Source organism: Delphinus delphis, chromosome 11 (assembly GCF_949987515.2).
Source record: "Delphinus delphis chromosome 11, mDelDel1.2, whole genome shotgun sequence".
In the NCBI taxonomy this organism is placed as follows: Eukaryota; Metazoa; Chordata; class Mammalia; order Artiodactyla; family Delphinidae; genus Delphinus; species Delphinus delphis.
The window spans coordinates 51,550,544-51,563,899 of NC_082693.1; the positions used below are offsets into that span (position 1 = coordinate 51,550,544).

The 13,356-nt window shown below is 42.1% G+C and overlaps 1 protein-coding gene across 1 annotated transcript in view; it reads left to right on the forward strand.

Annotated features, from left to right (window-relative positions):
• Positions 1–12,225, forward strand: part of MSRB3 (methionine sulfoxide reductase B3) — a 164,160-nt gene extending 151,935 nt beyond the window's left edge. The window contains exons 5-6 of the mRNA XM_060025169.1: positions 495–592; positions 9,053–12,225. Of these exons, the coding sequence (XP_059881152.1) occupies positions 495–592; positions 9,053–9,217 (263 nt within the window). The 3' untranslated portion in view covers positions 9,218–12,225. The remainder of the gene's footprint in view (positions 1–494; positions 593–9,052) is intronic.
• Positions 12,226–13,356: the final 1,131 nt, after the last annotated feature.

The following is a 13,356-nucleotide window of genomic DNA, read 5'->3' on the forward strand; positions in this document are numbered from 1 at the left end:
AACTATCCAAACTGAGTACTAAAAAAACATGGTTCCTAAAGAAGCATGGAATAGTTGAAAAATTAACAGCCAGACCAGTTGGATTGTGTTTTGGAAAACATCACACTGTAAAACTCACAGTGCTTCAGGACCGTGCCCAGTGACTCTGAAGATAAGAGAGAGAAGAGGAAATGGTGATAGAGAGCTTTATAAGTTCAGGGATGCGCTAAAAAAACTACTGGAAGGTCTAAGAGAGTCTCATGAAACATAAAATCCCAATACAACTGTAATCTGAATGTGAGGAAAAGGTTATTCTTAAAAAAAAATAGTTGCATTCTTGCAAAATATATTAACATTGAGTCTTCGACCTTTTTTTTTCAGGTTGAAAAAGTTAAGCATGATTCATATACTAAAGATTTCCATTCTATGCTTAGTATTTCTTTTAAAATTGCCTTCTAACCCAAGGATGTGTCTCTCTCTCCTCTGTTTTGGTTCTTGTGCTTGCTCTGTCCCAGGTTGGCCTTCATTCCACGATGTGATCAGTTCTGATGCAGTCACATTCACAGATGACTTTTCCTATGGGATGCACAGGGTGGAAACCAGCTGCTCTCAGGTGAGTTAATCCCACCTGAAAATCCAAAATGATGCTCACTCTGCATTGCAAGCACTTTCAAGACTCCTGGTTGTACTAAATATAGCAACTAAGGCCAAGTGACCCATCACAAAAGGGACAAACACAATGAAGTCTCTATCAAGTCCTAATGACATCTCAGTCTTGAGGAGTTTAGCAAGTCAACTTAAATGTCAGTCATTGGCTTCAACACTATTAAACAAAATCATTGGTAGGAAAAATCATCTTCAGTTGACTTAATACAGTGGGGAATGGGTCATTCTTAGGGCATGTGAAGATTTCATCACATGGCCTCACATAATCTGTTCACATAATCCCCCTCTCCCTGCAGTTCTGTGCACTCACTGTTCAGTTATAATACCTCTAATGGTAATGATCCCAACATGGTCAACAAAGACCCCAGAAACAGCTCTCCTTGGGTGGATGTGAGGAGGGAGGTTGGAGAGCGGCAGAAGGAAGAGGAAGTTCAGTGGTGGGCTGTATGGGAGCAGAGAGGGAATGTGTGATAAGGTAATTCCTTCTCTACTTCTCCTAGGAATAGACCTATCCTCATTTACAAGGATGTTCTAGTTAGTTCCTTCCACCCTGCTCTGACTGAATTAGTGCTGGATCTAAGGGGGAAAATGAACGTGTGTTGAGCAGAAGGCAAAAATATAGTTAATCTGTCATCCCAATCAAGAAATTTGAACTTTTGGGGGTTTTGTGCTTAAGCCCAGAGACATAGCCAGAACCTTCTAGTTCTAGAGCAGCTGCACATTAGATAGTCTCTTCTAGTTCTCTAGAACTAGGGCAACTGCACATTTTATTCTAGAGTAGGTAGTCCTGCCCTAACTTGCTTTAAATAAGTGAAATATAAAGTCTGAGTATTGTGGCACTGGAACTCATTGATACTACAGAGTGTTTTGTTGGGGGCTGTCTCTTGTACAGTACATATCAGAGGTAGAGGGGGCACAATCAGGCAGCTGTGATAGCAAAGGGATTGCCACGTGGGCCTCCCTCAGCATTCTTCCGCCTGACCGTTAACCCCCTTCATCAGGCACATGAGTTTTAGGGAGTAGGTAGCATATTTACTACCAAGTAGGGAAGGAGATTCGTTTGAACCTAACCACCTGATGAATTCCTGTTTTATTTTTTTAAAATAAGGTTGGCAAGTTAACTGTCTTCTGAGTATGAGGACCGCTCCCTCCCTTGAAAAGCAGGCTTTATATTTTATCCAAGTCACATTTTCAGTTCACTCTTGCTTCTCAGATCTGAGTCTGAGCAAGATGGTGGTACTTTTTGATCCTGGGTCTCACCCCCAGAGATTCTAATTTAATTGGTTTGGGTGAGGCCTGAACGTCAACATTCTTAAAAACTCCCCTGGTAAATGTTCACAATAACCTTATGACTAGATAATGTTATTCTCTCTCATTTTACACTTGAGAAAACGGAGGCACAAGGAGTGCAATTACACTTGTGTAGATATTCATAGATTGATCTGAGACTTGAATTTGGGCAGTTAGCTCCAGAGCTCTTTATGGTGCTCAGTTGGATAAATAAGTAGATAGAGGGGAGGTAGGTAGGTAGATAGAGAGATAGATAGATAGATAGATAGATAGTTAGATAGATAGACACATGTACCACAAAGAGTCATATTGAAATAAGAAAAAAAAAAAAAACCCAAATCCTCTGATCCCTCAGCAGTTAAATTCAATTCAGTTTTGGATTCAACTGAATTTTTATTATAACTGCCACAGAAGCAAATTGTGAATATCTACCCAGGAATCTAAAATACTTGACAAAAAAGTGAGGTTGGATGGTACACAGTAATTTGTAACTTAGGTACATAGTACTTAGTAAACCTCTCTTAAGGCTAATGGTTGTTTTTTTCTTTCTTTGTTTAACCTGCCTTAAGGACTGTTATATGACTGCTACTTTCCTCTTCACTCAGAACCCACTTTCAAACATTGAGTTCTATGAAAATCAGATAAAAAAGGGACAGAAAAGGTGGGGCATAAGATAATACCTTTCATTCAGGCCCTACTCTGATGTCTTTGTGACTAATTGTTATAATTCACAGTTAGAATATACTTCCTCCTTTCTCTGTGCCAGCCACTGAGGTAACACCAGTAGGAGTCAAGACAAGACCATTAGGAAGATGTCCTACAGTGACCAGAGGAATGAAACCCACAGACTGTGCCCAAATTAGGCAACACTCATAGCAGATACCAAGCTAACCCAAGCATAGCTCTCAGCCCTTTGGTTAAAGGCCTAGGTGACTGTTAACTATTCTTTGGTCCTTTCCTAACAGTTGAGTGAAGAACTAACACTGACTGACCTACTCCATTTCAGCTTCTTTTTCCACCACTTTTATTTCTCACATTAGAAAGTGACCCTTTCTTAAATAAAACTCTTAAATTTAAAGAGAAGAGGGAGGGATATTTGTTCCACTTCTTTCTTAAATTTAAAGAGAAGAGAGAGGGAAATTTGTTCCATGAACGCATGTGTAAACAGGCATGCTTTGAGAAGTAAGTACCATGTGGAAAATAATTGGGTTCCAGCCCCAAAGAATATGTTTGCTGGACTCTTTCCTGTGTGGACAGAGCGGACATGTCTGCCCCACAGTGCACTAAGAGCTAACTAAGCTAAAGTGTTCTGGGTGTCTTTCCTTTCAGTTTCTTTGTCTTCTAATTTGTGTTTGACACAGACATTTATTTTCCTCTTGTATTACATTTTTCTTTAGTTTTCTCTTGTCCATTTTCTCATTCATCCTTTTTATCTTGACTCGAGGGAAAAAAACTGATTTAATGGTTTCCATACTAGAGTAACCACTTGTATCTTATTTCCTAGTTTCTCACCCTTAACACTATTTTTCATTATCAGTTTATCTTCTTTTACCTTCTATTCTTTCAGTTTAGGAAGTCTCTTCTCCTACATGCAACTTCTCCCATCTTTTTTTTTTTTTTTTTTCTTTTAAACTTTTGGATGGTGACATGGTATGGCAAAATTGTCTGGTTTGCTTCTCCTCTTTCTAAAATTCTTGTTGTATTTTGAATTCACATGGTTTGTCCTTTTTCTGGACTGCATTGCATGAAAGGGGTTTGTGTTATAAAGAATCCATTAGATGTTTTCAGTATCTTAGAGACATTCTCAGTTGGACATGGTATGTGGAATGCTTCTTTCTTATGGTAAAGATGGAGCATCTAAACACGTAGACCCTTTTACTGCCAACTTACACAAATAAACTGAGCTTCTGTGGATGGAACCAGTAGACTCAACCTGCTTGCCTGGCAATATGGCGATTTTTTTTTTTGGTGTATGGGTCTCTAATTCTTGCCTTAGTACTTAGGATTCCTCTCCTTCTCCTTCTCCCCTCCCCCATCCTCCCTTCTCCTCCTCCCCTGCCCCTTCTTCTTCATTGTGATATGGATCACACCATGCAGTGAATTAGGCCTCATGTTTGGGTAAGAATTATAAACACATTGGGAGCCGTACCTACCACCTCATTATACTACACTGTAGTTTTTCCATGTGTCCAGTGACTTCTTCTTCCTTTTTTTTTTTTTTTTTAATTTTTTAAATTTATCTTTGGCTGAGTTGGGTCTTCGTTGCTGCGCACGGGCTCTCTCTAGTTGCGGGAATGGGGGCTACTCTTCGTTGTGGTGCGCAGGCTTCTCATTGCAGTGGCTCTCCACTTTGGTGGGCGTATGTATCTTCCCCCTGGCTGTAGCAATTTCCTAACAATTTCCAGTTATAAAGAATTTTTCTTAATTTCGTTTAATTCACATTTTTAGTTAGCGATAAAATATATTGCTTCTATTCCACTTTCACTGACTACTATGAGTAATTGCTTGACAGCTTCTTCCTAAGCCTCCAACCCCAGCCTGTTAGGCAACACTGTCAGGAATTTAAATTCAGTGCAAAGAGGTAAGATTTGCATGGTTTAAGCTGTAGTTCAGTGAAGTAAGTCTCTCCTGGAAATAATTGGGGGATTCTTCCTTCTTTAGATCAAAATTCTACATCTGCAGCAAATGGGAGACCAATAAATCACTTAACTTTTTGTAATAATCTTTGAGGAAGAACCCTGAGTTTACCCAAGTTGGACTCTATTTATGACTGCAGCTATTACTGCTTGAATCTATGGTAGAGTCCCTTAAGTTTGTTTTAGATCCTTATTAATTTGTTCTAAGTCAGCCAAATCAACAGAAAGGTAAATATCCACCAATACAAAGTATTTTTCAAGAGTTAAGCAGTTTTTGGGCTTCCCTGGTGGCGGAGTGGTTAAGAATCCGCCTGCCAGTTCAGCGGACACTGGTTTGAGCCCTGGTCCAGGAAGATCCTACATGCCGCGGAGCAACTAAGCCCGTGTGCCACAACTACTGAGCCTGCGCTCTAGAGCCCACGAGAGCCCGTGTGCCACAACTACTGAGCCCGTGTGCCACAACTACTGAAGCTTGCATGCCTAGAACCCGTGCTCCACAACAAGAGAAGCCACTGAATAAGAAGCCTGCTCACTGCAACGAAGAGTAGCCCCTGCTCACCACAACTAGAGAAAGCCGCGCGCAGCAACAAAGACCCAATGCAGCCCAAAATAAATAATAAATAAATAAAATTTAAAAAAGAGTTAAGCAGTTTTTGGTAAAACCCCAAACCTTATTAATCTTTTGCAGATGACAACTCATATATTGCTGATGATTAAAGACACCCATGTGTTACAATAGGATTTCAGACTCACAGCCCCTCTTTTTCTTGATCTTTCAGTAAAATCATAATGCTAAACTGGTGACTTCACAATCATTTCCTTGGCAAAAGATTAATATCACAAGCACAGAGGAAAAGAGCCCTACTTACACACAAGTGTCTTTGATAACGATGGGAGAAAACAGGATACTACTGGCAAAGTAAATTGCTTTCCTTCTTAAAACTCTTTTCTCCTTCCCATCCTGCCCCATGTGCCCAAGTGTAAAAGCCCTGCTTTGAAACTGCTTCATCTTGTAGATCAAACACTTAAGAGAAAATGATAATAATAAAACCCCAAACATCCTAGGAGTAGCTGGGAGAAAACCTTCCAGGACAGTTGGAAATATATCAGTGCAGAAATATGTAACTGTGTTGAATGCACTATTTGTGTTTCTCATGCACACAATTAAGAATTGCAGTCAGATTTTAAGGAATTATGGTAAATTTGATGCTCAATCACTTTTCTTTTTTTTGAGGGGGGTCCTTTCCCTTGGTTCTCTACAGGTTCTTTAGTTGCCAGTTTTTCTGAGTGAGAGGCTTAGGTGATAAAGGATTCCCGTGGGAATTTAAATTATTTCTTTTGAACAATGCTTATCTCATGCTTCCTCAGAATAAGAGCTGGAAGATTCAGTCATAGTTTGTATTTTACCTGTAAAAGAAAGAAATACATAACCATTTTAAAACAACTTTCAAAATGCACACCAAAGATCATACCCGGAAATAAATCATTAACAGCAGGTTTCAGAGATTTCTTCATTGGGCAGCCAGTTTGTTTCAGTTACAACCAGGTGTGCTGAGGGATCCCAGCACACTGCCAGCTGGCTGGGGCCGGGACGCGGAGCTCCCAGGTGGCTAAAGAAACAGTGCATCTGTGACAACTTTCGTTCATCACCGTAGCCTTCCACCAGGGTTAGAAGCTGGAAAGAATGGGCTCCATGGGTGTTCCCCTCAGGGAGGAGCCTTCAGGGCTTGTGCACTTTTAAAAGAAACCAGGTACTGTTCTTTTATGGGAGGCTAGGTGCTCCTGGGAGGAAGCAGAAATGGTACTGTGTGGTTAGGCTTCCTTCAGACAAACGGCCTTACAACTTTGTAGGCAACCGGATGGGCATGTATGTGGTGGCACAGCTCTAAATGAACACCTTGCTCCTCCCTCAGTTATGTGAGCCTGGAGTGAATCTTCCAGAACACCTTGTGCAAGCATGATGAAGCTATCACTATTGTTTTTAGGGGACCATTACCATTTCTGAGGGTTTCCCTACCCCATCACCAACGCAGATACTTATTTACCAATGATCTTTGTTGCCTTTTCCCCACTATAATTCTTCTTCCTCATCCCGCTCCCTTTTTCTGTTGCCTGGGTCTAGAATCTGTGTTTTTCTTATTGAAATGACTTGTTTCATTGATTCAAATGAAACTGCAGGCCGATAACCAACTCAGTCCAACAGATTAAATTACTCTAATTTGGATTTTTTTTTTAATGATTTGGGAAATGAATGATTTGGAAAATACATACTACAAAATGGCTTCAAGTATACCATTGCTATGCTTTATCTTTGTAGTAAGGTAAAGAGAACTGTTTTCTAAATATGCTCAAGATGATTAATAAAGGCAATATCATTTATTTTTGCCCAGATAGCTGTATTCTCTCATTAAAAAAAAAGAAAAACCAAAAAAACTATCTGAGGCTTTTATGTGAAAACGCCACCTCTCAGATGCCAGGTGATTGAAGAGCCGGAGCTGCACATGAGATCAATAATTGTGCACACGTGCTGGTCACCGAGAGCACCAGTTCCTGTCGGCCTGCACGCTGACTCTTTTGGCAGGCAGAAGTAGGTGCTCTCCTGTGTCCACTGGGTAAGCATGTGTATTTTTACTGGTGCATCTTAGCTGCTGATGCCTGAAAATTTGGTCTCCATTGTTTATAGAAAGGGAAAGCAATCTGAGCTGTCAGCCTTGATATTACCTAAACCTGCATAAAATGTGGTAAAATAATGCAAGGTTTGTTTTTTAGGCCTGTTTCATATTTTCCAGGCAACAGATCAAATCAGTTCAGGGTTCATTTTTAGTTCTTTAATAAGCTGACACAGTATGTTGGCAGTAAAATAAGAATGCACTTTTCCCGTGGAAGTGCCCTCTAGTTGAAGCTGCTATTTGTGCTATTCGTTAATAACTAGAGGACCCTCGAAAATTGAATTTAGTACTTTCTATGGGGAAACTGAGATTCTGGTTCTTTCCACTGTAATGAGCACCATCCCTCACTTCTCTCTCATCGTCTCCTATTTTCCTTCCTTGCAATGTATGAGTGTTTTATACACCAAACGAGCTCGATGAGAAGAATTAATGAATCATCTGTATGTCTCTTCTCTCACGTTCTTGCCTAAGTCTTGACTCCTCCATCTGCTTGAGATGCTCTCCCCTGGATATCCGCTCCTTCACTTCCTCCAGGTTCTTATCCCAAAGCCAGCCCGGAAAAACCACCCCTGGCCACCTTACCTAAAATGTCAGCCCCCAACCTGTGGCACTTTCTGGTTTTCATTTTCGTTTTTGTTTTGCTCCTTAGCATTTACTTCCACCTACTGTGCTTTACGGTCCCTAATTTCCTTTGTATTTTCCGTCTCCCCCACTGGAATGTAAGCTCCATGAGGCTACTGCCTGTACCTCCAGAGTCTGGGACAGTGCCTGGCATGTAGCAGGCGCTCCCTAAATATTTGTGAAATGAATGAACGGGGGTCATTTGCCCCAGGCTTTGGTTTCTCTGTTACATGACGAACGATGTGTTTTTGCAGCCTGTTTGAATGTGGAGCACTAACGTCCCCATACCCTTCAGCCCTGTCCCTGCTGAGGAGGGTGGGGGACAGGTAAGTGTGGCCTGTGCTCTTATCTCCTGGAGCCGAATCCAGCAGCAGACTAGTTAGTGCGGGCTCTGTTCAGTGAGCCAGGCTTTTTGGAGACACTTTCTCTGGGCTGGATTTCTCTTAACACCGTCATAACCAACCATCCCTCCTTCTGCCTCTGTCTGGACTCTCTGCCTCTCCTCCTTCCCCAGCTTTTTGGATAGTCAGTAGCATGGAATGAGCTCGACAGCTTATTCCTTCTCCACGTGACCCAGTTTGTGCAGGTAAGGCAGACCGCATGGCACTACACCTGTTGGAGGCCAGAAAAACCGATTGCGTGGACTAGTGACGTTTCCATTTTGCCCCACTGCAGTCTTGGTGACCGTGACATAAATCTGTTGAGTCTTGCTATTGCTTTGCTGGGTTCCAAGAACATCCAATGCTCGTCTGATGTTAAGTTTTACTGCCCATGAAAGCAAACGTCACCTCCGTCATGGCCAGTTAAACAGTATCTTTTACAGTGAACTTCTGCATATCTGAAAGCCACCCATCCAAAGCTAAAAGCAGTGCCAGAGGTCCAGATCAAGGGTCAACTCAATTCATAAAACTACTGCAGTCATTTTTCAGCGGGCTGAGTGGCTTCACAGATCAGAAGATACAGTGGCTCCTAAATGGTTTCTGATATGCACAATTCCAGTGCTTTTTATTCTCAGCATGTGGTGCAAAACCTGCCAGAAACCATCTTTGCAGCTATTGACAGGCAGGTTAGAAATCATCCATGATGGCTTCCATCATTTCTCTCTAGGCCGGTCATCCATTTAAACTGCTGTTCCCCTCAAAGCCGGCTTTGTAGATGCTGTTGACTTAACATTTTGCCCTTCTCTTGCAGTGCGGTGCTCACCTCGGGCACATTTTTGACGATGGACCTCGTCCAACCGGCAAAAGATACTGCATAAACTCTGCGTCCTTGTCTTTCACACCTGCAGAGATCAGCGACGCCAGTGGGGACAGCGCAGGGGGCAGCCCGGCCCAGGGCGACAAGACAGAGCTGTAGAGGAGTTGATGGAAACAAGTGTACTTCATGCACAGCTTATTAAAACTAATTCGAGAGCGTCTATCTCAGATATATTTTTTCAAAAATAGAAGAGCAGTTTTATGCTATTGATATTTTTCTTCCTTTGCTTAAACAGAGGCCCTGGCCATCAATGCATTTTGCTATTGACTAGATCGGGAACTGTTTGTAACTTTAGTGAACCTCGGAGGTAGCTTTGTGAGACTTCTTCACGAGCCACTTACATAGCTTTCGGCATTACTTTCTTCGCCTACATAGCTTCTTTCGATTTTTTTTTCTCCTTGCTCAATAGGCAGAAGGTGCTTGGTCTTCAGACATGAAAATCAAGATCTCCTCTGCAGTGCGGAGACCAGGGCTCGGTGGGGCAGGGTGTTGAGACCTGCGAGACACACGGCCTGGAGGCATGTGTGCAGATCCACCTAAGACAAGGGTGGAGCGATGTCTTGTGAGACTTCTCAGCTTTGTGGCAAGTTTGGGCTGAGGTCCTTTATTCTCCCGCAAAGGGTGTGAATGTCTAAAGTCTTTCCTTATGTTAAATTGTTGCCAGATCTGAGGGGGCACACTGAGTGTTGTGGCAGAGAAGCAAACATTACCTCATGGTTAGGCCTTTATTTTATTTTTATTTTTTGTTGAAAACATTGGAATGTAAGATAACCGTAAAATGTTGATCCCTGTTTTGTCCAAAATTCACAAAGAAGAGCACCTGCCATTGCCTTCTGTAAGTCTGTCCCTCCACACCTCATACCAGCTGTGGCTGGAAGGGCATTTTGGTGAATTCCCTGCGTAAGGTAAAATACTGGGGACAGCACACTTCATCAAGGCAGCAGAAGTAAGAGAGAGCAGAGAAGGTTGAGGAGGAAGCCTGGGTACTAGATGTCCAGTGCTCTGAAGAGCAAGTAAGGAACGGAGCCCAGAGGGGAGGGCGGGGGACCTGTGCACAGGGCAAGGTGACCTCTGGAAGGACATTGGGGCTTAAAATAGAAACAGCCAGGAGCTCACATCCCACCCTTGACACTAATCTGCTGTGTGACGAGGGACAAGCTGTCTAGCCTCTCCATGCCTATTCTTTATGTATAAACACGACTTAGAATATTTGCAAAATAATTGACACTCTCAGGGGAAAATTACTATATTGCTATACAATGAAGATCAGTGTTGTAAAATTAAACTGATCTGGTTCTAATTGCCTCAAAGGCCGAAGCCCAGGCATTTGAAATGGAAAGAAGCAGAGAGGAGGGTGACTTAGCTGATTGGTATGGAAACAGTTGGGCCAAGAGCCAGAAATTTTTCTCTGTAGCAGTATGGCTGGTTTTACTCTAAGAAGCTCCGCTCAGTTGCCGTGTAACATTTAGTCTGGTGGGATGGATGTCCCACCATCCATACGGTGGGATCGTGCACCGTAAGGTTGCTACAGCTCTGAGCAGTGGTGATATATATGGGTATTGCGGCCACCAGGCGTGAAAGTATGGTTTATGACTGATATATATTGTGTTTGTAGCCTTGAATGCTAATCCTGAAGTGTAATTTTTAAAAAATAATTTTTTTGTAAATCTTCGATAGCTTATGAATACTGACATCTTTCCTTATAAGCACCAAGACCAAAATAAGAAAGAGGAACACCTGACAATCTTAAAGAAATAATGAGAAACTAAAATAAAAAGTTGTGATCAATCGATGTCAGCGTGGTCACGTCCACATCCTTCTGTGTCTCTCAAAACACCTCCTGGTGAGGCTCGTCATTGTCATGTGGGCCACAACTTTGAGATTCCAGAGGCACTATGCTCTTCTCCCTCGCTCCCAGATGTGTCACCTCAGGCCCTGGGGTCACTCTGGAATTCGCAAGTGTCACTCCCCTCTAGAAGTGAGACGTTGAATTTAAGACCCTTGCAGCCTCGGTGTCCAGACTATCCTAGAAGTCTTTCCCGACCTCACCAAAGGAGTCCCAACATTTCCCAGCGACCCAAGGACCCCCAAAGAAGTGGGTCTCCCAGGACATTCCTGTCCCAGTGTGCGGTCCATCCTCTGGGGGCTCACGTGGCTCCTGCTCTAGGCGGTGGCCTGCTGCGGGGTCTGCTGGACACAAGCTACAGTGTTGGGGTAGACAAGGAAGATAAACGGGGGCTTCTCCCTCTCCCCAGAGACTCTGGATTCTCACTGTTCCTCCAGTTTTATTGTGGGGCTTAACATTCCCCTCAAAAAGCTCCTCTTCTAATGCTTAGTCTTCGTTCAAGGAAAGCCAGTTTTTCTTCTACCACATTTTCCAGTACCAACTTTAAGAAAAATGCAACATCCATGGCAGAAAGCAAGTGGGTGTATGCATCATGTGGTTGAATTTCAGATTGCTTTTGAGTTTAAGTGGTATCGAATTTCAGTATATTTCTGTCTTATGTTAAAGAAATATATTACTAAAACGTAAGTGAGCAATAATGTCAGCTGTCGAGCACTAGATTTATTTTTGCAGGATATGGAGTGCAATGAACTGAGTCAATATGGCGAGGTGTATGTGATCTGTGGGAGTTATGCCATTTAACATGGGAAACGCATGGGACTTTCCCTCTCTGCACTCCAGCCCTCACTGTGCCGTTAGGAGACGCAGGTTTCTTTGCTGGTGTGTAAAAAAGTACGTCCATACACTCACGTGGAATGGATCTGAAGAAAGCAACAGTACGTATTGTATTAGAGAACATTTCTATGTGTTTAAACTTTTCACTTTATAGATGAATTTAAACTCTTAATGTAAATGACATAGCGATTTGAAAGTCTCTCCATGTTAATTGAATTGAAAATGCCTTGCTTTAAATATGGAATATGATGAAAGGGATTAGCATTTGTTCTAAAGGTCAAATACTACTTTTGCCTTAGATAGCTTTGTAAGAATTTTTCTCCAAGCAATTCAAAACTTTTGAAAAATGACATGGAATTTTCACTATAAACCCTTTTCCTATGTCTATTGTATACAGAAATTATGTAATAAAATCTCTTTATAAAAATGTTTTCCTCTCTGACTCCTAAAGACTTCTCTTATTTTTAGCACAGATGCAGAGACCATCCACTGGAGTTTGCCATAGGCTGCTCTGTTACCCAGCTGATGTGTCTGTAGTTTGTACAGAGGGCCTTTTATCTGGTGTGGACTTTATAAGCTGGAGCTCTGACAGTGGGTCTAGTCCGACTCCCCATACCCCAGGCCCCAGGAGAGGCCTCCTGGGATATGAAAGGTTGGAGGGAAGGGAAACATTTACAGAATTACTCTCCTTTCACCTCATCTCAGCAGAATCTTCAGCAGCTTGTGTATGTTTTTGTGCTTAAGACATGGACTTTGGCAAGTTGCATCATGATAACGCTATAGGTGAAAATGCAGGAATGATACCATGCTGATGCCTAGGCTTCTGTTAAATAATTTGACAGGAGACATACTGTTGTCAAGGACTCGTCTCTAGGGAAACACGTTATGGGTTCGCCATTGCTCACAGATGATTCACCTTTAAATATCTCTAACAGAAGAGTTTCGGTATAGTATTATTTGTTATTGAAATTTTTGAGTTTAATTTTTTGGTTCATTTTGTTGATTTGTTTACTTCGGGAGGAGAAATGAGGTGATGAGGACTTTTGTTTTTCAGCCACTTCTTTAAGTCATATTCCTGGGATCCTAAAATTCACAGGCCAGCAATTTCATGTAGTGTACCTTAGAACAGTGCTTCTCAAAGTGTGGTCCCCAGACGGCGGCATCAGCATCACCTGCAAACTTGCTACAAATATAAGTTTTCTTAAACTTAATGCATCAGAAATTCTGGGGTAGGGCCTTATTGATTTATGTTTTAGCAGCCCTCTTTGTGATTCTGGTGTTTGTTCAACTTTGAGAACCACTGTCTTGGAACTTTCCGTGAGAAAATTTCAGTTAGCATTAATTCCAAAAGCATTTCTATCTGACCCTCCAAAATGGTTTATTTTGTCATCACTGGTTGTCTTTCTGTAGAAGTGGGTCCGTTTTCCCAAAGCTTCATGCCTTTCAGCTATTCCTGTCCTTCATTGCCCATTTGCCTTGTTCTAGAAGACTAACTGGTTCTCATCAAGCAGTACCACCTTAGCTCCTGTTTGCATTTATGGGTTGACCTTGGGCTGCC